Source organism: Pelodiscus sinensis, chromosome 6, assembly GCF_049634645.1.
Source record: "Pelodiscus sinensis isolate JC-2024 chromosome 6, ASM4963464v1, whole genome shotgun sequence".
Lineage (NCBI taxonomy): Eukaryota > Metazoa > Chordata > Testudines > Trionychidae > Pelodiscus > Pelodiscus sinensis.
Genome location: NC_134716.1, coordinates 21,435,188 through 21,459,251, shown reverse-complemented (window position 1 = coordinate 21,459,251; position 24,064 = coordinate 21,435,188). Strand labels below are relative to the sequence as shown.

The following is a 24,064-nucleotide window of genomic DNA, read 5'->3' as shown; positions in this document are numbered from 1 at the left end:
GCAGAGGGCTTCAGAAGCATTCAGCCAACTAGGTACCAGGCTGACAGGTGCAGTGTGTGTAGTTGGAGATGAAGGAGGGAGCCTCACTTCTGAGTCAGGAGGTTGGGGTGCTCACGAGCAGTAGTCGATATGGTGGATGTTGTGCCAGGCGCATTAGAATTGGGTACCAATGCTAGCGAGGCCATTTGGGTGCTATGAAGATGACCAAGGCTTTGTCAGACTTGATCTTCTGAAGGACTTTGAAGATAAGTGGGATAGGGGGAAAAGTGTACATGAGGGGACCGCTCCAATCAAGAAGAAAGGCGTCCCCTAATGAGTGGTGACATAGGCCTGCCCTGGAACAGAAGCGGTGACACTTTCTGTTGGCGGCCGTGGCAAAAAGGTCTATTTGAGGGAATCCCCAGAGGCAAAATGCAGAGTGAAGTACATGGCAATCAATCTCCCACTTGTGTTGTGTCACAAAATTCCTGCTGAGGGAATTGTGTTGTTGATGCTAGGTAAGTAGGAGGCCATGAGTGTGATACCGTTGGCAATGCACCAATTCCAAAGTCGGGTTGATTCCGCACAAAGAGAACGGGATCGTGCACCCCCTTGACGGTTGATATAGAACATGGTGGCTACGTTGTCCGTGAAAATGGCCACAGTGGAATTGCGGAGGTGTGTACGGAAGTGTCTACAAGCGTTGGTAACGGCCCTCAGCTCGAGAAGGTTTGTGTGTAAAAGTGATTCCTGAGGAGACCAACGACCTTGCACGGCTAGGTTGCCCATGTGAGCACCCCAGCTGATGAGAGGCATCAGTGGTGATGTGGACGCGCGGTGACGGGTACTGGAAATGCGTGCCAGAGAGTAGATTGTCGCCTACTTTCCACCACTGGAGGGAAGACTTGACCGTGGTAGGAACGGATACCCATTTGCCCAAATTGTGCGTTACGGGATCGTATATTGTGGTTAGCCAATGCTGTAGTGCATGAAAGTGAAGCCTGGTGTAAGGAACGACATAAGTAGTGGAGGCCATGTGACCCATTAACTTGAGAACCGTTGCTACTTGCAGTGAGAAACTGTAGAGAAGCTGATCCAGTAAGTTCTGCAGTGTTTGAAATCTGGGTAGAGGTAAGTATGCCCTCGCCATGACTGAATCGAGGAGCGCACCTATGAACTCGAGTGTCTGGGTAGGTACTAGGGTGGATTTGTCCTCATTGAGAAGAAGACCCAACAAGAGGAAAGTGTCGATCGTCATCCGGACCATGTGCGAGGCCTCCGAAGAGGAGCGTCCTTTTATCAGGTAATCATCGAGGTAAGGATAGATGATGACTGACATGTGTCGCAGGTAAGAGGCCATGACTATGAACATTTTCGTAAAAACTCGTGGTGCGGTGGTGAGACCGAATGGGAGTACTCGATATTAGTAATGGTCCTCCCCTATTGTGAAGCGAAGAAATTTCCTGTGAACGGCATGGATTGTCACGTGGAAATAGGCGTCCTTGAGGTCAAGAGCAGTAAACCAACCCTACAGGGAGGGATGTACATCCCCAGTGATCTCAGGGTTGTTCTCGTGTCCTTGTTGGAATGTAAGGCTGAGTCCGTCTTATCCCCAAAGAGAGAATCTTTCTCAAATGGTAAGTCCTCTACTTTGGACTGAAGCTCTTTAAGTACCCCTGCGGACTGGAGGAGCAATGCCCTGCGCATAACAACTACGGTGGTTGTGGTACGCACTGCAGTGTCTGCCACATCCATAGCGATCTGGAGGCTAGTACGAGTAGAAGCATAGCCCTCCTGGACTATTGACTTTAGAAGGGGTCTCTGAAGGGGTAACTGTTGAAATTATGGTTTGACAAGTGCGCCAGATAATTTGAGATCCGGAGGAGTAAAGTTGAAGAGGTATATACTTTCCTCCCAAATAAATTGAGCCTCTTTGAATCCTTGTCAGCAGTGGCAGACTTATATTGAGGCGTCTTCGCGCGCTGCTGGGCTGCATCGAGCACCAGAGAATTTGAGTGTGGATTTGAGTGAGAAAACAAGAATTCAGAACCTTTTGGGGGCACAAAGTATTTCTTATCAGCCCGCTTGTTAGTGGGGGGAACAAAGGCAGGAGTCTACCAGAGTTCATTAGTTAACAGACTCGTCCAGAGGTATGGCTAATTTAGTAGAGTGAGCAGACTGTAAATTCTTTAAGAGACTATGTTGTTTGTCCTTAACTTCTGTTAGCTGGATCTCCTGAGAGACTGCTACTCTCTTGAAAAGGTCCTGGAACTGCCTCAAGTCGTCTGGTGGTGAGGTGTCTCCAGGGATAACAGCATCGTTCGGAGAAGAGGATTGTTCCATGGGAGAAACTTCAGGAGGTTGCGACTGAGTGGAAGGTTGTTCCTGGAGAAGAGGAGATGGGCGAGTGGAGGGCAAGGCTTGGCTGGCAGGTGGAATAGAAGGAGAATGTCTGGAAGAAGAGCAAACCATTATCGAATGTGGAGGCGATCCAAGTGAGTAATGACTTGTGCGGTAGTGAGGCGATAGATCTCTGTGATAATGGGAATGGTGGTAACGTTCCCGGTAGCAATGGGAGGAGCGGGATAGGGAGCGAGTATAACAACGACGAGCCGTGTAATCGTAGTGCGAAGACCACCTTCTCAATTTAATAGATGGAGAAGGGGAGTATGATCTGCGCTGTAATGGCCAAGGCGAGGCTGAAAAATAGCAGGAGGAACCTCGATGTTGTCTAGGAGGTGTCAAAAAGGGAGATGGCAATCTGTCCGGTGAGGAGTACCTTGTAGATCGCCATGGTGCTCTCCTGCTCAATGGAGAAGGAAGAGATGGAGACGGAGCAGGCGAGAATACAGGCACTGGAGAGGCCAGAGAGGGGCTACGGATGGGGTGCATCTTAGTACATGCTTTGGTAGCTGTGCATTCTGGTGCCGAGGCCGGTGCCATATGCGTCGGGGCCGAGGCTGGTGCCGAGCGATGTTTCTTGGCACGGGAATCACGTGCCGGGTGCGTGGAGGGTGGCGCCGATTGGATTTGAGTCGGTGCCGGCACATCCTGAGGCAGTGCTGTAGGTTGTCGGTCCTGAGAGTGAGGGACCGGTGCCAGAGTCTCATCTCGAGCTCGTGAAGGTAGAGAATGGTCCAGCACCAAGCTCGGTGCCGGTAGCTCCTGCGCCGGAGTTATTAAGTCCCCTGAAGAGGATGATGAAGTAGACGCAGCGCATGACGGTACCAAGGGCAGCCTCGGTGCTGATGAAATAGCCGGTGCCGATGGCTTCGGTGCCGGGGGAGCTTTTCACGCCAGAAAAGTGTCAGTCGCATGACTGGGTGCTGAGGACACTGTTTTACGCGGTTTCAAAGCGGGACAAGCGCTTGAAACTGCCGTGTCGGACTTAGATCTCTGAGTAGCTCTACCCTGACACGTTAGAGGGAAAGATCTACTCAGCGACGGTTCTGGGCCTCTTAGGGGGAGCCCTTGATGGAGAGGAGGCGTTCCGTTTCTGAGGCTGGTGCGCGTCCCAAGTTGGGGAGGCTGGCGCAGGCAGTTGAAGGACCTTATGAAATAAAATCATACAGAGCCTCATTTTGCAGTCTCGGTGGGCTCTTGCTGTGAGCTTGGAGCAATGAGCGCATTTTTGCGGAACATGGCTCTCCCGCCAAGACATCGTATACACGCCGCATGGCCTCAGAGATGGGCATGGGGTCTTTGAATGAGGAGCATTTTTTGAATCCGGGAGAGCCCGGCATCTTGAGGGTTCTATTACCCATGGCTACGAAGTTTATGCCGCTGGTCCGTGCTTTCTTATTTTGTTCTTTTATTTCTCTTTTTCGTTATTCTCTGTTATTATTCCTTTTTTTTCCAACTATGTACTCGGTAAAACGGGAAGGGAGAACTTGGAGCTAACAACGAACAGTTTTTGTTTGTTTGTTTGTTTTAGAGTTGTAACAAAGAACTTAATAAGGAACTTAATATAACACTAAAAACTGAAAGTAAAGCTGAAATTTTTTCTCACAAAGGTTGGACAAGAAGGAGAGATGATTCTTCCGTCTACAGCCTGAGGCGGTTGAAGAGGAACTGGTTGAGACTGGATCGCGCAGCGCGGGAGAGCACAAACGCCGAGAGACCGCCTCTCACCCCGCACATCCGCATTCCAGCTGACTACGGCTTTACAGATCTCTGTCTTGCGCCGCTGGGGCAAGCCCAGCACTTAATGTGGAGCACCCACGGGGACATCACTCGAAGAAGAACTATGAGTATTTCTGTCTTTCACAGGAGAATCAATAATACTTCCTGTTTTTTCCAAATGATTGGCAGAGTAGTCTTCCACGAGGATGTATTTTCTTACATAGGACATAAGTAGTCGTACTCTCAGCCAGGTCTACACTAGAGAGCTATTTCAAAATAGCCCTCCCCACCCTTATTTTGAAATCATAAGTGGAACGTCCACACTACTAAGCTTGTTATTTCAAAATAATGGGCTAGTTATTTAAAAAACTGTACTCCCACTTTCCTTGGGGAATAACTTTATTTAGAAATAGTTATTTTAGGAGTTATTATTTTGAATTTAGTTATTTTGAAATAATTTTCTAGTGTAGACATGCCCTCAGAGAGTGGTTGGCAATACTGCTGGGGAGATTATACCAAACTTAATTTGTACTAGTCTCAATTTCTGGGTCTCTGCCTAAGTGATGGAAGGCATGCCACATAATCAATGGTGAAGGTAAACATAAGCAGACTAAGCAATTGTTTAGGGTGCCAAAAGAGCCTGATTTAGTACTATTCCAAAATACCATTCATCTTCTTTAAAGTGGATTTTTTTTTAACAATGGTACTACCCCTTTTTTTGTGATATAGTTTTGCAATTAGTACTTTGGGGGGGGGGCAAGGTGAGGAGTAAGGTGAGCCAAAAATATTTCTTCCAAAAGCCCCAAATGGGCTATACCCTCTCTGCACATTGTACATGTTAGGGTCAAACAGGGAGTAGGAAAAGCCCATATTTGGAAGATGTAACTGTACAAGATGAGAGAGTGAGAGTTTGTATGTAAACTGATCATATATGTGGCAAAAGACAGTAAAGAAGATTTGTTTCATTGAATCCATGGAGAGATGCGTCTTCTGGACAGTTTCACTTGTCTCTTCAGCATTAGAGTCAGAAGCAAGATAGCATTAGTCAAACCCAGTAAAGCAAATCATGTATTCTCACACGTGTATAGAAAATCATAAATACTTTAAAAAAAGGGGGGAGGGGGTGTTTTCCATGCTTCTGAAATAAGAGAATCTGAAGCATGGGAGGCAACTATGGTTTAATTTAAGGCAGTAAAACTAACATATTGAAAAACAGGGTACTGAATACTTTACTATCTCAGCAACCACAGACTGGGCAAAAGGCAAAGCGAACAATAGCTGCTTGCTCTAAACAGGATTCTTATTGGTGCATGTCATGTCTTAAAGAGTCCTTATATGAAAAGTAAAAGACTATTTGGAAGACGCATGACAGAGACTGAAGGGAAAGAGTAACCTAAGTCTAACATGAAACAGTTTTATTACTTCTATATTTGACTTACAAAGTATGTGATTGGCATTAAAATATGGCTCAGCATTGGTTCCTAATAAAAGTTAACCTTGCTCTCTTCCCACCCACACTAAAGTAATTTTGTTGAGGAACTTTCATTTTTTTGGCCTCAACCCATGTGAGGGGTGTGTAATACATACAGTGCCAGTAATTGCTTCCATACAATACAAATGTTCTAAAACATTTTGCATACTTGTTATGATTATGCATGACATTTATATTGTATTTAAACCTCCAAAGGACTTACAGATTTTCCTTTCTACAGAAAACAAAAGACTTACATGGTATAGAATATTTCTCTACTAATTCCACAAAAGTAAAGAGAATCAAGCTTTTTTTTAATTTTCAGTTAATATGCTATGAACTCTTGTCCTCTCAACATTTGTTTTATCAATTGAAAGCACAAATATGTAGACAGAGTGCCAGGCTTTCCAAAGTGTGTAGACCAGTACAATTGTGCAAACATTCATAGCAAATACATGTGAAACCAATGAGTTAAAGTAGGATTATGGCCTATATCTGTTTATTTTCACGCGCAACAATTGCCCTTATGATAACTGCATGAAAAAATTATGGACCCACTCCTGCAACCATGTAAATAACTTTATGCACAAGAGTATTTCTATTTATTCAAGGACCTTTCATAAGTTTGTCATGTGTTGTTAGTCGGATTAAATCTATGTGTGGATGTGCAATTCTACATTTATGTCAAAACACTACTAACAAGATGTGTATCTATTAGTTGTCCATTAATTTCTATACAATATTGACATAATACTATACTTCATATATGCTTTCCTGACTGGTTTATGCAGCTAATTTTAACCTTATGACTGCAGCAAACAATCACATACTGGGTATTATATTGTGTAGGTAATAAAGTCTCATATTTCCTTCTTCTAAGACAACAGTAAAAGAGATGAAATTTTATACATCATGTACCATACCTCTTTATTCAGTATGCACAATGGTGTCAAATACATACATCCCACACTTGCCAACACTGCAGCAATTAGGCTCCGACTGGAGGATAAGTGACCTGTAGTGATGAAGATCTATAGATGTTTTTCTTGGTGTTCTGGAATGTTTGGATGAGTTTTTCCACTGAAATTTCCAGATAAAACAAGAACTGGAGATATGACGTGGAAAATCTTTCACAGAATCATAGAAGATTGGGGTTGAAAGAGACCTCAGGAGACCATGTAACTCGACACCCTGATCAAACACGAACCAGTGTTCCCTCTAAGCGACGTGACAGAACAGTTTCACAGGTGATTAATCGACCCTGCCCAATTAGAAGCTCAGGGCTCCAGGCACAGAGCTGACTGCCTGGGTGGGGCTGATTAATCACCTGAGAAGCTGTGCTGCAGCGCACCTTAGAGGGAACACTGTCCCCAACCCCAACTAAATCATTCCAGCCAGAGGTTTGCCAAGCTGGGACTTGAAAATCTAAGTTGCTAGGGGCAACTCCAATTGTTAAAGATGGAGATTCCATCACCTCCCTACGTAACCCATCCATTCCAGTGTTTCACCACCCTCCTAGTGAAACAGATCTTCCTAAGATTCAACCTAGACCTCCCCCACTGCAACTTGAGGCCTTTGCTTCTTGTTCTGTCACCGGGGTGCATTTGGCCCCACGGGCAACCCCTATGCATCTCCTGTGCTGGCTGCCAACTAGACATTGAACCAAACAACCTATCCAGCTTTCCAGTCAGCCAAGCCATACTACTTTAACTTACCAGCAAGAATACTGTGAGAAACTGTATCAAAAGCTTTGCTAAAATCATCATTGCCTTCCCCATATCCACAGAGCCATTTATCTCAGCATTGAAGGCAGTTAGGTTGTTCAGGCATGACTTGTCCTTGATGAATCCATATTGACTGTTCCTGATCACCTTCCTCTCCTTCAAGTGTTTCAAAATAGATTCCTTGAGTAAGTGTCTGCTTCACGACACTTTCAGGGATGAGATGAGGCTAATAGTTGAGAAGTTCCCCAAATTCTGCTTCTTCCCTTTTTTTAAAAGATGGCACTACATTTGCCTTTTTACAATCATCCAGGACCTCCCTCAAATCATGACGAGTTTTCAAAGATAATGGCCAATGGCTCTGCAGTCACATCAGCCAACTCTCTCAGCACCCTTGGACTTATGCATGTCCAACTTTTCTAAATAGTTCTTACGCTGGTTTTTCATCACTGAGAGCTGGTCACTTCCTCTCCATACTGTGCTGCTCAACTCCAGCATCAGCTTGGGAGGTGACCTTTTATGTGAAGTCCACAGCAAAAAAAAAAAAGCAATACATTCTTCAGCTTTTTCTGTATCTGTCACTATGCTAACTTTCCCATTCAGTAAGGGCTCCACACTTTCCCTGGCTGCCTTCCTGTTGCTAACATACCTGTAATAATCCTTCCTTCACATCCCTTGCTAGGTACAACTCCAATTGTTTCCCCTTCTTCTAAGCTTTCTTTTTGTGTTTAAACTCACCGATTATTTCTCTGTGGAGCCAAGCTGGTCACTTAATATATTGGCTCTTCTTTCTGCACATCTAGATGGTTTGTTCCTGCTCCCTTAGTAAGGTTTCTTTAAAATACACCCAATTCTCTTGGGACTCCTTTTTGCCCTTTTTTTTAGCCTCCCAAGGGATCCTGCCCATCCCTGAGGGAGTCAAAGTCTGCTTTTCTCAAGTCCAGGGTTTATATTCTGCTGTTCTCCTTTCCTCCTTTTGTCAGGATCTTGAACCCAGGAGGGCAAGAGGCTCCAAAGGAGCTGGCGCTTCTGGGAAGCTGGCTTAAAAGTCAGCTCCCCGCGAGCACCAGATACTGTCTGCCTCCTCTCCCCCACCCACAAAGTTGCTGCCTCCGATATAGAGACAGCAGCCCAGCGGGGGGAAGAGGGAAGGAAGGGGGGAAGCAGGTGGCTCATGGGAACCATTATTCACATGGAGCCACCTCCTCCTCCCCAACGTGTAAACATGCAACCACTGAAAATTTCAGCGGTTCACATTTCCTCCTCCCCCCCCCAAAAAAACCACTTTTTAACATTCCTAACGATGGTATCACCCTTGTTACTCTTCACACTGAACTCAACAGCTCCTTCACCTTTCCTTCTCGACCTGTCCTTCCTGAACTGTTTACAGCCATCCATGACAGTGTGCCAGTCACGTGAGTTACTCCACCAAGTCTCTGTTATTTCAATCCCATCACAGTTCCTTGTCTGTGTCAGGACTTCCAATTCTTCCTGTTTGTTTCTCAGGCTTCTTATGTTCACATACAGGCACCTAAGCTAACTAGCCAATTGCCCTACTTTCTCAGTAGGGATCAGGAGGCCTCCCCTGATGCACTCTACTCCGTGTGTTTCCTCCCCACTAACTTCAGGGCTTATGTCACTATTCCTCAGTGAACCTAGTGTAAGGCTCTCCACACTAAGCTAGTAAGTCTGCCTGTCAAGATGCTCTTCCCTTTCTTCCTTAGTTGGATTCCCATCTATTCCTAGCAATCCTTCGTCCTGGAACAACATCCAGGGTCAAAGAAGGTAAAGTTCTCTCTCCAACACCACCTGTGCAACCACACATTTATCGGGTGGTTATCTGATGGTCTCTACCTTGGCCTTTTCCTTCAACAGGGAGGATGGACAAGAAACAGAAAGAATGGAGGAGAAGTTTGCTTCACAACTGTGAATGCCTTTTCCAACTGTCAGCCAACATCTTCAGTGCTGACAAGTAAACAAGGTGCATTTTGGGCACTAACCTTTAGAGTGACAGTGACTATTTCATCTTTAAAAAAAACTTTTGTTGAGTTCTGTAGTTGTGCCACTGAATTTGGTCCTTTGAAATATACTGAAACATTACATGAGAGTGAGTGATATTGCTCATTATCAGCCAGCTCACAGAGAAGATGCTATTAATGCCAGGAGCCACCCAAGTTGATAGAAGCCTTCAACTTCCTGAAGGGAGGTTCCAAAGAAGATGGAGAGAGGCTGTTCTCAGTAGAGACAGATGACAGAACAAGGAGCAATGGTCTCAAGTTACAGTGAGGGGAGGTCTAGATTGGATACTAGGAAAAACTATTTCACTAGGAAGGGGGTGAAGTGCTGGAATGGGTTACCTAGGGAGGTGGTGGATTCTCCATCCCTAGAGATTTTTAAGTCTTGGCTTGACAAAGCCCTGGCTGGGTTGATTTTGTTGGAACTGATCCTGCTTTGAGCAGGAGGTTGGACTTGATGACCTCCGGAGGTCTCTTCCAGCCCTAGAATTCTATGAAATTGTCCTTTAGCTTAGTTGGTAGAGCTTGGTGGTTTTGCCACTCTGGGTATATCAGCAACTAGACATCCAATGGCTGGCCTGTGCTAGCCGATTCAGCCTGCTGACCTGCAGAACCCAGAAGTCTACACAGCAATGAAACAGCCCCACAGGCCAAACCCCACAAGCCCAAGTTAGCTGGCACAGGCCAGACATAGGATTATCTTTGCCGAGTAGACATATCCTGAACGTCCTGAGTCCTAGCCCTACCTAACTTTGTGCATGTGATTGTGTCTCTTGTCTGTACCACACAGTTTCATTACACTATAAATCATTGCCATGGATCATCATTATTTGCATGTAAAGTTTCATTACGACTTAAAAAAAATCGGTAAAATTTAAGGGACAAAACTCAAAACAACAAAATGGGCATGGGGCAAGAGAAGAAATTCACTGCTGAAAGGTACCATATTTTCTCAATTTAAGGTATTTAATGAGAATTGAGCAACAGAAATTCTGAAAATCAAGATGAGAATATGCCCTGAAGGATCGAATCCTAATATCTAGGCACAGTGGGACATATTCTTAACTAATTCTTTACCATGTCCTGTTACATTTAGATATTAGAAAAGATGTAAACGATTTTACATTTGCCCTTCACTGTGTATTTTCTCACTTTTACTGTTTTTTTTGTCACAACTTTAATGTTCTTTTAATGATTTTTTTCCTGAGTAATACATCATATTTATCTCTGCAAGTATCAATCTATATTACCTTTAATTGAGGTTAATTTCTTTCAACTTAGCATAACTTCCCAGTTCTGCAGCTTTGAACATGGAGGACGCCTGCACCTGCGAGGAGCTTAAACATGTTTTAGGAACCAAATCTGTAGTTTTTCCGCACTCACTAGAAGGACTACTCCTGAGTTTCATGGTAACATATGCAAAGTATGACCTGATCAAGAGGGCACATAGAACTGGAATCCTGGCATTGCTAGCAGTATGACAAATGGAGGAGAAGAAAGTGCTACAGTGGGCAATGGAAGGGCTGAGAAAAGGTAAGACTAGGAGTTGCATGAGACCCTATGCTACTGCATGAGCCTCAGGATGATGCTGTCATGGGACCCTGAATACTGACTTTAGATGAAATATCTAAACAACATACCTAGACATGCAAGAAGCATCTCTCTGTGTCACACACACGTGCACACAATCAAACCCTGAACCTGATTTTTCAGATCAAATATGTATGTTCAGACCACAAGGGCACCACCCGGATGGGCTACCATCTCCTCTAAAAAAAAACAATTCTCTAAGCAAGAAGCAAGGAAGGAAACTTCAAGTCTTGGGCATATGCTGACAGGAAGCAGTACAAGAAATTCATTAAAGTTTGCCTACACCTACACCTTGACAGTACCAGTACCCTGGATACCTCTTGGTCAGGCTGGCACATGGAACTCATATATTGCTGTTGGCCCTGACTGATGCTCTTATCTTATTATTTGTACAGGCTCAACCTCTGTAAACCGGGACACTCTGGTCCGGCAACATCTGTGTTCCGATAGGACCACGGATGTTCCTGGATCAGAGAGCTCCAGTGGCTGGGAGTCTGGTGGCAGAAGGGCCATTGGCTGGGAGCCCTGCCAGTGCTGGAAGTCTAACCCAGCTAGCAGCAGCTGGGCAGGCAGCTAAGAACCATTCTAAGCCAGCGGCCAGGAGCCCTTCCAAGTCAGCAGCAGTGGGGTCGACAGCCCTGGCAACAGGATTGGTAGTTCTGCCAGGGCAGTGGCAGCAAGGACAGGAGACCTGCCACGACGGTGGCGGCAGGGCCAGGAGACCTTCCGGGGCGGCGGCAGCAGAGCCGGGAGCCCTGCCAGGTTAGGGGCAACACTGACCTCCCCAGTCCGGCAAATTCATTTGTTCAGGATCAGTCAAGTCTTGAGGGTGCTGGACCAGGGAGGTCCAACATTTCTTGCACTATCATTTATGGGTCCCAAATTAGGGATCTGTGCCACACTGTACTAAACATTACACAAATATTGAACCTGCAGTCCCATCACCAAACAATCTTAGATTTTAGGTTATATTATACCACATCACAACAGGTGAATGAAACAAAGAAAAGGACAAGGACCATTATTGTCCAGCAATGCTAAACTCCATTTAGTTTTTCAGCTGAAGTGAGTTCTACAAATGAGATCTGCCGGCATAGCAGGGGTAATTAATTATTTTTGTCAAGATACAAATATCTTGGTCAAGGTATAGTCAAGGTCTGTCAGTGGCATATAATGTAGTTACTGTAGACAACAGTCACAGGTTCATACCCTGACTTGTTCAATTTCTACCCAAAGACACAAGAAAAGAACAAGAGAATGAAAAAAGAGCCTAATGAACAGATTACACCACCTTCATATCTGATGCAATCTGCACCTTCTCCCTGTTCTCAAAAGGCCCATCTGTGATCGAAAATTGGGTGAAGAGCAGCTGATAGAAGCAAGATCTTAGGAAGCCTGGGGTAATTCTGCAGAAAAGGAGAGAAGCACTTAGCAGAATCTGAGATCTCCACATCTCCATCACCCATTGAGGGCATTTTCACTCAGACTGTTAAAGATAGCGAACAGCATTGTTTTTGTCCTGAGTTCTCATTCCCTCTGGATATGCAGATAGTCATGGTGCTATCTTCTGCTGGTAAGACCCCCCCACACATACATCTGATTTCAGTCTTGGTTAATATATATGAACACACTTTCCCTTTAAAAAAAAAAAAAAAAAAAGCAGCAACATACAGTTCAGAATGCAACGGCCCATCTCCTCAGCAACCCAGGCAGCAGAGGGAACATCATCCTAGTGCTCTGCTCTCTTCACTGATTCTCCATGGAATACTTGTTCAAACTTCAGTGCCCTCCTTGGGATTAGCCCAACTACCTTGAGGGACCACCTTTCACAACAGCTATACATTCCATTGTTCCAATTATATAAATATCTAAAGCAAAATTTTTGTGTTAAAGACACAGCACTTTCTTGACTGTGAGCTCATGAACCCCAAACTCATTCCTGAAAGAGATCAGGATGAGTTCACCCTCAGCACATGAACAGCAAAATGCAAAGCCCATTTTGGGGGCTATCCTAACTACAATAAACTACAGTCTAAAGAAAAAATACCAGACAAAATAAAAAGGTAGATGAAAACACATCTTTGGGAATACATGTTGCAGTTTTGGGGGCACACAATCATCATGAGGCTAAAACTCTAAATACGTATGTGGAAGGCTCATAAGGACAGCTTAGTAATGACCAAACTGTTCACAAATGAGACAATGTTTCATACATAAGAAAGTGGTGCTCAGATGTTGTCCACACTTACAGAGCTGCAGCAGCAGAACTGTAGCCAGGTAGCTGCACCACTGTAAAGAGATCTTCTGGAAAATCTTCTTCTGAAAGACAGCGTCCAGCAAAAGTGCATCAAAAAAGCGATCTGCTTTTTCGAAAGATAGCATCCATACAGTGTGGATGCTATCTTACATTTAAGCTGTGATTACTATGGACGGAGTGACCACCAGGGCACCTTTGCTTTTTCCTCCTTCCTTTTCTTTCGAAAGAACTCCCTCTTCCCCATCCACACACGCCTTTTCCCGAAAGAGCTCTTTCAGAAAAAGGATTCTTCCTCGTAGAATGAGGATCATCAATGTCAGAAAAAACCCTCTGTTCTTTCAATTTTCTTTCGAAAGAACGCGATTTCAGTGTGGACGTAACTCAAGGGTTTTTTTGAAAAAACATGTTTTTCTGAAAAAAACACCTCTGTAGTGTAGACATACACTCAGAGGTGTTGATTTTTCAACACTTCTAAGCGACCCCTTTATATCAACATAAGTTCCTAGTGTAGACCAAGCCTCAAGAGTGTACCACCATTACTACAACTGGATAATATCATCTTATGTAAACCAAGAACGGTTCCTGTTAATACCTTTCAAGGTTACACCTGTATGCGTAGCCATGCTCTTCATCATGACGACTTAATTTGGAGCTATCCAGAGTTGGTCAGGATTGGTCTTGTTTTTCACTTGCCTATTACATTATATAACCAGGAGAGGTGTCAAACAACGTAACCAACACACACAGCACTAGGAAGTGCGAAATTATAACTTTTTTGTTTTGTTTTTTTGGTGGTGGATTGGTTTATTTGTTTGTTCTTGTTATTTTATGTAGTTGCCCTGTCTTACAAATGAATTTGACATTACTTGGGAAAATACTTTAAAAACCCGACACTTGATATTCATAAAACTCATAGGGTATGTCTACGCTAGCCACCCTAGTTCGAACTAGGGTGGCTAATGTAGTCATTTGAACTTGCAAATGAAGCCTGGGATTAAAATATCCCGGGCTTTATTTGCATGTTCCCGGGCGCCACCATTTTTAAATGCCCAGTAGTTCGGACTCCCTATCCGCGGCTACACGCGCATGGGCTAGGTTGTTCGAATTAAAGCTCCTAATTCGAATGACCATTACTCCTCCTGCAATGAGGAGGAGTAACCAACAGACACAGCACAAGGAGTAACGGTAGTCCTGCAATGAGGAGTAACGGTAGTATGAGGAAGTAGCAGGAGCAGAACCCCGCTCCCAAATGGGATCGCTCCTGTTCAAGAAGCTGCTCGTGAGAGGGGTCCCTGAAGAGAGACAGGGATGGAGGGTGGGTGTGCAATATAGAGGAGATCTGGAGGATGTAGCCATGTTAGACAATGGCCAGGACCCCATGGTCCAATGTAATGTCCCTCCATGCCTGGAGGAAGGCACAGAGCCTGAAGGAGAACAGGCAGGCAGGATCTTGGGAGCGAGGTATGTCATTTCCAGATGCATCCTCAAAAGGAACGTTTGCCCTGGGGTTTTGCCTGGATGGTCAATTGCTCGCCAGACGACGGATGATGACCTTGTGTTCATTTTGTTTCATATAGAGGGCTGAGGCTGTAAAGGGGCCTTCTCTGGATGGGGATAGTGGCCCTTTTGTTGAGACCTCAGGCTTGAACCTTTTCCTCTCGGACCCGGGAACATAGGCCCAGGATTTTCAGTCATACAGGAATCCTTGAGACCATGCAACTTTGTGTCTCTCTGTTCTGCAAACAGGGACCCCATGTCAAATAGCAGGTCTTGAATGGAGTTTTGCACCTCCAGAGACAGACTCAACAGGAGAAGCCAGGCCACCCGCCTCATGAAGATGGCTCAAGCCATAGGGCATCACCAAGTCTGTCGCATCAGATGCTGCCTGCAAGGCCACCAACACCACAGAGGATCCTTCCTCAACAAGGGCCTTGTATTCCTTGCAAAAGGTTAAAGGTTTCAGGCAAGGAGGTCTCAAATTTGGCCAGCACCTGCTAGGGGTTCACCTCATATGTGGTGAACAAGGCCTGGTGGTTTGCTACCCTTAACTGGAAACTGATCGAGGAATAAATTTTTCTGCCGAACAAGTCTAGTCATTTGGATTCTTCATTCTTGGGGGTGGGTGCTGACTGGCCCTGGAGTTCCCTGTAGTTCACCAATTCCACCACAAGGGAGTTAGTTGGTGGGCAGATATAAAGATAATCATGGTCCCCCACCAGGACAAAATATTTCTGCTTGGCCCTATTGACTATAGGTGGAATGGAAGAGGGGGTTCGCCAAAATGATTTGGCTATCTTGTTGACTGCCTTATGCAGGGGCAAGGCCACCCTACCAGGCTCAGCTTGACCAAGGATCCCAAGCAACAAGTCTGAGGACTCTTTACTTCCTCAGCCTGGAGGCCCAACCCACTGGCTACCCTCCTGGTGCCGGTGCCACAGACAGGAGTCCCAACAAAAGTATGGCAAGTAGCGAGAGTCACTATCTTCTTGGTACCTCTGGTGGTGGGGGCACATTCACAGGTCTGTGCTCCGACTTCGGTGAGACAGAAGATGGTCATACCCCGATCTCTCACATGAAGGCCTATGGGGACTTAAGGTGCTCTCCTCTCGGACACTGGAGAAGAGCGAGATTGGACCATGCCAGGAAATCACAGCCCAAATGATGGTTTACCCTGGTGCCGCAGCCCCGTCTGCGTCGGAGGTAGTACTGGCATAGCACCGATATCCTGTGTGGCCTGAAATGCCTCCAGCGTGGAGGGGAGACAGTCCTCCAACACTGAAAACAGTGACCCAGACTCTGGGCTTGGTGCCTCTTGGGACTTCCCCAACCTATCCGCTGGCTGGTCACCCTTCTTCCCCTTATCTTATAGTGAGGGGACTTGTCTCTGCCTGACTTCTTAGCAGGCCCAGCCAGGACCACAGGCAACAACCGGTGCTGAGCCATCAACACTGGCAGTGCACTGCACACCGAGCCACTGGCACTCGGGGCCAAGTCCAACTGCTTATCTTGCAGGGCTAGAGCAGACTCCATGAAGAGCATCTTAAGACAGATACTGTGCTCTTTCATAGTTCTGGGACGGAAGGACCTGCAAATGCACACTTGTCTAAAACATGCCCTTCCCCCGGGCAACGCAGGCAGTCAGCATGCAGATCACTAACTGTAAGGGGCCTGTGACAGGCTGCCCAGGCTTTGAAGCCAGGGAAGTGGGGCATGCCCGGTCCCCCAGGCAGAGTCTTTTCAAGAGGTTGAAGATTAACAGTTCACAGGTACTTGGCAGTTTGTTAATGGGGAAATCTCAACGCAAAGGGAGTGCTTGCCATCCCTGAGGCTGCAGCATGCTGTTCCATGCATCTTCACTGGCAGTAAGAAGGTACTGAGGAGGCGGGGGCCGGGCTGCGTCCTATATAGTACAGTGTGCATATGCCATTTCAGGGCCCTAAGGCTACTGCTTAGGGCAGTGGTCAGCAGCCATTAGATCAGGATCTAGGGTAGATCTTGGAGCCTCTGACAGGTGATCCTGACTGGTTTGGCTTCGAGCTAGTTCAGCTGCCCTTCCCCTCCTGGCCTCTGCCTTGGAGCTGGCCCTGGGGTGGGGGCTTCTGTTTGCTGTTCAGGGTAGGGGAGGCACAGATGTTAGGGTGTTCCCTTCCCCTCACCTCTGTACCCCCATCTAATCAGAATGAGCAGGGTGGGGTCTTGGAGAAGGGGTAGGGAAGGAGATGGGACAAGGGTACTTGGATTTGATGTATATCTTGGATTGACAAATGGAGAAAGTGATTTTGCACTGAAAAAGGCTGGAGACCATTAGCTTAGGGAAAAATTTCTGGCACCGGTGCATTTGACAGGCACACACACCTATGTTGAGTGGGCATGAGCAAGGTCCCTTTATTCTACTCTGACACTCACACAAAAGCCCCTTCAAATTTTAAAGTGTCTTTAGTAAGAATTAGACCCTATAAATGCCACTGCGTGTCTGGCTGTTAATGTGCTTGAAATGCAGTCCTACAATTTAACCCTTAATATACATTATTCAGAAAACGAAGTATATGCTGCATGCAGCAATATAGGTTCAGTTCAAAGGTGTGAACTAGCTTTTGTGTAAAAGACACCTTTTACAGGTACATCGGTGTCAGGGTACGTCTAGACTACATGCCTCTGTCGCCAGAGGCATGTAGATTAGGCTACCAGACATAGTAAAATGAAGCGGCGATTTAAATAATCGCCGCTTCATTTAAATTTACATGGCTGCCACGCTGAGCCGACAAACAGCTGATCAGCTGTTGGTCGGCTCAGCGCGATAGTCTGGACGCGCGGGTGTCGACATCAAAGGTATTTGTCGACCACCCAGGTAAACCTCATCCCAGGAGGCTTACCTGGGTGGTCAACAAATACCTTTGATGTCGACACCCGCGCGTCCAGACTATCGCGCTGAGCCGACAAACAGCTGATCAGCTGTTTGTCGGCTCAGCGCAGCAGCCATGTAAATTTAAATGAAGCGGCGATGATTTAAATCGCCGCTTCATTTTACTATGGCTGGTAGCCTAATCTACATGCCTCTGGTGACAGAGGCATGTAGTCTAGACGTACCCTCAGAGTTGGCTGTCCTAGTGCCCGGTGTATTAGTAGTCAGCAGAACTTTTAAGGCTTTTCAGGTTTTTAAAGGTCCACCATTATTAATATGTAACTTTAATGAAGAGCCAGAGATTAAACTTAATACAATTACTGATGTCCATCTTAATAGAGGGATATTGATCACAACTACAAACCTACTGCATGCAAGTTTCTCCCAAAGAAAGATTTATTGTTCCTCAGCACAATTTATTTCCTTTTTAGCTGGTGGATAAACTTGTAAAATGACCATTAAAAAACCTTGATTCCCTTTACAAAAGGGATTAATAATTGGACCCATTAAAAAAAAAAAGAAAGCAAGGCGTAAAGAGGCAAGAATATGTTATATACTATTGTTTAAAAGTCAAGATCTTCTGTGCAAAGGAGGGGAGGGGGCCAACCCCTGCAGCATTATGCATCAAGCTAAAGTGAATAATGAAATAACTAATGTCTATGCCCCTCTTATTTAATCTTAAAGCAAATTATAGTATTCAAATACAGTATTTTACACATCCAGTCTGATAACACTTTCTATCCTTCTTGAAGATTTTGTGAACAACATTACATGAAGCGCAATGTATTTAATGAAAGGTTTCTAAGCTGATTTCCCTACAGGTTATTTTCTTTCTTTTCTCTGGAACCCATATGCAGGCTATACAACAGGGACCAACGGTGTATATAAAAATAAACTACCAAGCGGCACCAGAGCTGATACCCCAGTCCTACAGGGGCAAGTGAATTATTAGATCTGTGTCATCAGTGGGTTTTTTTAATATGCCATTATTCCCACACGAGCACATTAAATTTTCCATATCCACTTTTAAGCCAATATTATCTTTTTTTCCTCTGGTCATAACATTCTTATTATACATTAACAATCATGCAATCCAACAGGTTAAGAAGTCACACTGTAAAGCAGGGCAGACTACAAGTTTCTTAATTCCCTCCTCTCACCCAAATGAACTTTAAGATCCCAAAGAGAAAGCGAGAGAAAAAAGGATAGGATACCTCCAGGAAAAGTTATAGTAATATTTTATTTTACACTGACTCATGGACAACTGTTACAGTTTTTGGAAGATGTGCAAGAATGTATTATAACTATACAGTTTTATATTACAACTATATCTTCAATATCTTTAAGCCTTTCAAATGTAAGGTTCAGGCATTTTTTGGTATGGAAGATGTGCTTGCCAATTATATTTGGACTACTGCACATAAACAGGAAGTACTAAATCTTAGGTATGAGTTATATATTCCCGTACAAAATAATTGTATATTCTATGAAGACTGATTCCTTTTCTGGAGAAATATACAACAACACAAGGGAAATCTTGTACCAGCAGCATAACTGAAGTGGCAAGATACAATATTAGAAAAACAGAGCTACTTTCATTACTGTGATGCTGTGTGTCAGAATGTCTCTCCTTAATGAACCTGTTTGCAATAAGACTCAGGGTGCAAAGAGGCTATTTAGAGAGTCTATTGTGTCTATAGTGAGTCCTTCAAATATCTTCCCACCATTAGACATGCCGCATTGACCAATTCTGTCCTGATTGCTGTTCTTTTTAGTATCAAGGGATATTCTTGCCCAGACAGACCGATGGATCAGAAACGGCAGTTCATAAAATGTTTACACTGTACACACATTCACACAGTGATACAAGCAACAGAGTCCCAGATCACACAGCATGTTGAGTGTAGCAGTGTCATCTGAAAGCTTATGACTTTCCAATATCAATGAACAGATTTAGGTTCAACTTTGCTTGTGCTGCCTGCCTGTCACTCTAACAAAAGCCTTATTTCACCCACCCCCTTTCAGAGGGTATCCAACCCCTCAGATCACATGGGAACATTGCAAGCAAATGTTCTGTGTCACAAGAGTTTCTTGCTCTGGTAAGATGTTCTCCTAATTGCTGACAGCAGAAAAGGACCATGTCATTAAGGAAGAAAATACTTTGAATAAACATAACAAAACCAAAAAGATTTCCTAAAAGATTATGAATTTCTACTCTCAGTGACAGCAGCAAAGAACAAGGGACTTTTCTCTACAGTAATTACAAAAAAGCTTGGTTAGGGATGTTAGATATCATTTAATTGAATAATAATGTAACTGCACCAAATCTTATCAGTTACACAATTATTTGATGATATCTAGGAGTGGGGTAGCAGCCAATGCAATTCCAGCCTCGAAGCCTCCTGCCACACCACGCTGCTGCCTCTGATAGAGAGTCAGCAGTGCGCGAGGGCAGGTGGCTCCACAGGAGCCATACGTGCAGGAAGCTGGCTTGAAAGCTGGCTTCCCGCGTGCCCCGGCTCCTGCGTGTCCCCTCACCCTCCCACTGTTGCCTGTCTATCAGAGGCAGCAGCACAGGGGTTAGGGAAGACAGTTCTGAAGGATCCGGTGGTTGTGGGATGCCATCTTAAAAGCCAGCTCTCCATGGGCACCGGCTCCTGCCTCCCTCCCTGCCTTTGCTACCTCTGATACAAAGGCAGCAAGGGAGGAGCGTGGAGAGTGCATGTGCTTGTTAGGATTAAACAATAAGCCCAGACTTATTGGTTAATCATTTACATGACTATACGCAAACATCCCTAGATATTAGGTACTGCCCAATAAATTAGTTTCTTTATCACAGACTAGACACACGCTTCTGATGTGTTTGATTTAGCCTAGTGTCCCTATCTGTACAGTTTGCCTATTAGCTACCAATGAATGAGTTTTATGCTTAACTATTACGCACCTCCATACCAAAAGAATTCTTTTCTTTTTCTTGACTTTTATGTGGCCTTATCTCTTCTACTCCAACAAGCATAATGCACGTGCCAACTATTGCAAAAGGTTTTCCCACACATGCACACTATCAAGAACTAGGAAGAACTTCATATTTAAAAGTCCAGGTTGTCACTGTATTAATGTAGCTCAACAACTATAGTAGTTATATAAAATCCACAGTACCACTCTAAACCTATGTATGAGCTGAATATAAAAGGCAGATTAAATAGTGTGAAGGAGAAAATAGAACTATTTTAAGACTATAGGTGAAGCTCAGAAATGTGCTGCAATGTATCACAAAGCAGCTCTCACAAGAAACATTTCCCCTTAGCCTATGATGAAGGCCATATATTTGAATGCTAAAGTTTTCAGAAAAGGGCAAGAGTCTGGGGGAAATTATTCATTTACTCACTCAATTAAAAATAAATAAATTTCACTTAAAAATACCTTTAGCCCAGACTCACTGGAAATGTTCGTGCACCGTTCTTGAAAACTTCACCAAATATGGATAGCCCAGTGTTCACTTCTGTCATTTGTAGTTTAAAAAAAGAGCAAGATATACCATGCCTGATTTTCTGAACCAAACCTCCATGGTTTTCAATATTCTAATCTGGCAATCTGAAATCCAATGTTATGAAACTTAAAAAAGGACTGCATGAATTCTTACGTTTGTTTCACGCTCTACATTTCTATACCTTGCTAACCTTTCTAAGGGGCATGAGGAAGGAGTCTATCCACTAACAAGTTGTTAACAATATGTGCCGAATAAAGAAATTCCTATTGAGGCAAAACTCCTGTTTAGCCAATTCCTGCTCTTAATTATATTGGTATCTCTCCATGAACTGTAAGTAAGTGGAAACGGAATTTGGTTCACTGACTTTAGTTGGAGGTTCTCCTGAATAAAGAACACAGGAATGGATCTATAACAGTGGTCCCCAAACATTTCAGGGTCACAACAGACCCACCCTGCTCCCAGTGCAGCACTGGAGGGGGGCCAGAGCTCTTGGGGAGGGGGCCATGGTCAGGAGTAATGGGGCCAGGCTGGCACCACAGCTGAGAAAGATGGCAGGGCTGAAAGTGAAGCCACATACCCCACGTGTATGGCTGGGAGCTGAGGCCTGGTCCAGGAGCAGAGCGAGGTAGCGCTCCCTTCTCCATCTCCCATGGGAGCTAGCCCAGACCTCAATCACACACAGTCCTGAAAATTCCTCTCTGCCCCTTTGCAGACTACAGCCCAGAATTCAGAGACCTCTGCTCTAACAGTAAAAAGCCTCATGGTTTTATTTTTCATGCCCAGATTTTTACATTCTTCTTACCTAGCCATAATTCTTACTTTATTTTTAATTAGCTAAAATAAGATAAGACTTCAGGATCAAAGACAATGACCAGGTTACAGTCAGAAACAAGAAAGAACATGACTGTACCTCTAGTTGCTAGGACAATCAGTGATTGAATATATATTACAGTAGTTCTTAAACCAAACCAAGACTGACGGCTCACTGAACTAGCCTTGGTATATGAGCTGGGACTCTTATACAGACAAGACAAAGGATACAAGAAAGGATTACCTATTTTGAAGATTGGAAGTTTAGGCTTAGATTAAGTAATTTGCCCAAGGTCACAAAGGAAAAACTTACACTAGAACTGGGAACAGAACACGGGTTTCCTGCATCCTGCTCCTTAATCACTTGATAAACCTTCCTCCCTGTCAAGTAAGTCCCTTGTATTTCAAATCTTAACTAATATATGGTGAAGTTCAAGTGGACTTCGATATCACTGATGGAGATACAGTGGTCATCATTACATACTAATTTTTTGCCAAGAGCCACCATAGCTTTCTACCCTTCTTAGACTGAAAGATACCTATTCTGCTGTGGAGAAGCAATTGACAAAAAGTTCATATTTTAGTGGCTGCCATTTTGAGTTGAAAGTGAAGGTAAAGAAACTATTTAAAATCAATAAGTAAAGTTAAGTAAAAAGTGTCAAATTCCTGACCATTGATTCCTATGCATTTGTGAAAATGTATTATTTAATTACCTGATGTTATATTATATTAAATATAGCTAATACCGTTTTTATGCAGAGCATTTGTAGGGTTTTTTTTGTTGTAAATATAAGATACCCTAGTTACCAGTGCCTTCACTTTCCTCCTATATTCCTTTCAGCACGCTCCTCCGTGTACTCTATTTTAATGATATTTTTCACCCAATTCTATGTGTAAATCCTTGTGTCTCTTCCAATTGTGAAGATGTATCTAAGACCAGAATTTGACCTTAAGACCAAGCATGACTAATTTTTTAAAAACACTGAACCCTTTTCTTAATGCTGGATATAGTTTGTTGCATATAATATGGTTTGTTTATGTACTATACAATTAAATCTTATGTTTTCAATAGACATTTTTCATATACAAATCATGTAATTTCAGCAAAGGTGACATTTTTTGGTCAAGGGGAAATAGTCTCTCTCTCTCTCTCATTTGTAAATCTTCCATAACGATTTTTTTTCTTATTGCCCTGCATCCCTCCTGATAGGCAGGCAGATTTTTTTTTTTTACATTTAAAGACACAGTATACAGAAAATGAATTATAATTCCATACCCCACAAAACTGTATTACTAGCACATTAATATCATGTTGCATTCATACATGGCGCTATACTCTTTTCTCTTTTTCTGCTCTGTCCATTTGCACTGTGAGTATTGGGCGTGTGATAAAGACGTAAACCACCACTTACTAAAGCCCATAGCTTCTGCCACTTGCATTGACTCTCACACAATATAATCACCTTGGTACCAACTTTACAAAAAAGGGGGGGGGCATGTTTCTCTTGGACTAAGTTGTTTTCTCTCAGATTCTCAGCAACCCAAAGACTTTCTGCCACCTCCAAATAAATAATGAAAAAAACCTGTGAAATTATGCCCCTACTACAAGACTTATCTCATGTTGCCCGGGTCCTTCAGGGCAGGGTGCTGGCAGTATGGTGGAGGAGTTCAGGAGTCAGGATGGGGGATTGAGGAGAGGCTGAGGGCAGGGAGCTGGGGACATAGGGGAGTGTGAGAGTGAGGGCTGGGGGTTGAAGAGGGGCTCAGGGCAAAGGTTGAGGGGTACAGGAATCAAGGTAAGTGATGAGGAGGGACTGAGGGCAGAGGAGTTGGGAGGAAGGGGAGCTCAGGGGAGGGGGCCTCGAGGACAAAGGTTGGTAATCATTGCTGTTTCTCTCTGGGGTTGGCCCGGGGCAGCAGGGACCACAAATCTCACCAGCTGGCTTGTCCGCAGGGGTCAGCCGGGGTAGCACAAAGAGGCCCTTGGGACAGGAGTTCATGAAGGTTGACCCTGGTGGTGCCCTCGGGCTGTGCCATGGGGTGGGAGGGCCACGGAGACCACCCAGGGATGGCAGGCATGTTGGGCAATCCAGGGGTGCTGAGGAGGGGGCAGGCTGTGATTGCTCTGGAGGGGTTGGGACTGCTGACCAATGGGGTTTTCTGCATCCCTCCTCTGTCTCTTGGTTGCAGCACTGGTGTGGGAATGG

General features: G+C 44.5%; 1 protein-coding gene across 10 annotated transcripts in view; it reads right to left on the bottom strand.

The window, feature by feature from the left end:
• BNC2 (basonuclin zinc finger protein 2) overlaps positions 1-24,064 on the bottom strand; it is a 520,080-nt gene that overhangs the window by 355,797 nt on the left and 140,219 nt on the right. For 2 of the 10 annotated variants that reach the window (XR_012904621.1, XM_075931534.1), the window contains exon 1: positions 12,190-12,508. The exons of 4 other annotated variants lie outside the window; for them this stretch is intronic. Coding sequence is in view for 5 of the 6 variants with exons in the window: in XM_075931534.1 (XP_075787649.1) it covers positions 12,190-12,357 (168 nt within the window). In the remaining variant the exon portion in view is untranslated. Of the gene's footprint in view, positions 1-12,189; positions 12,510-13,147; positions 13,262-24,064 lie in introns of those variants that run through there. 4 more of the 10 variants (XM_075931533.1, XM_075931532.1, XM_075931525.1 and 1 more) reach the window with 3 other exon arrangements.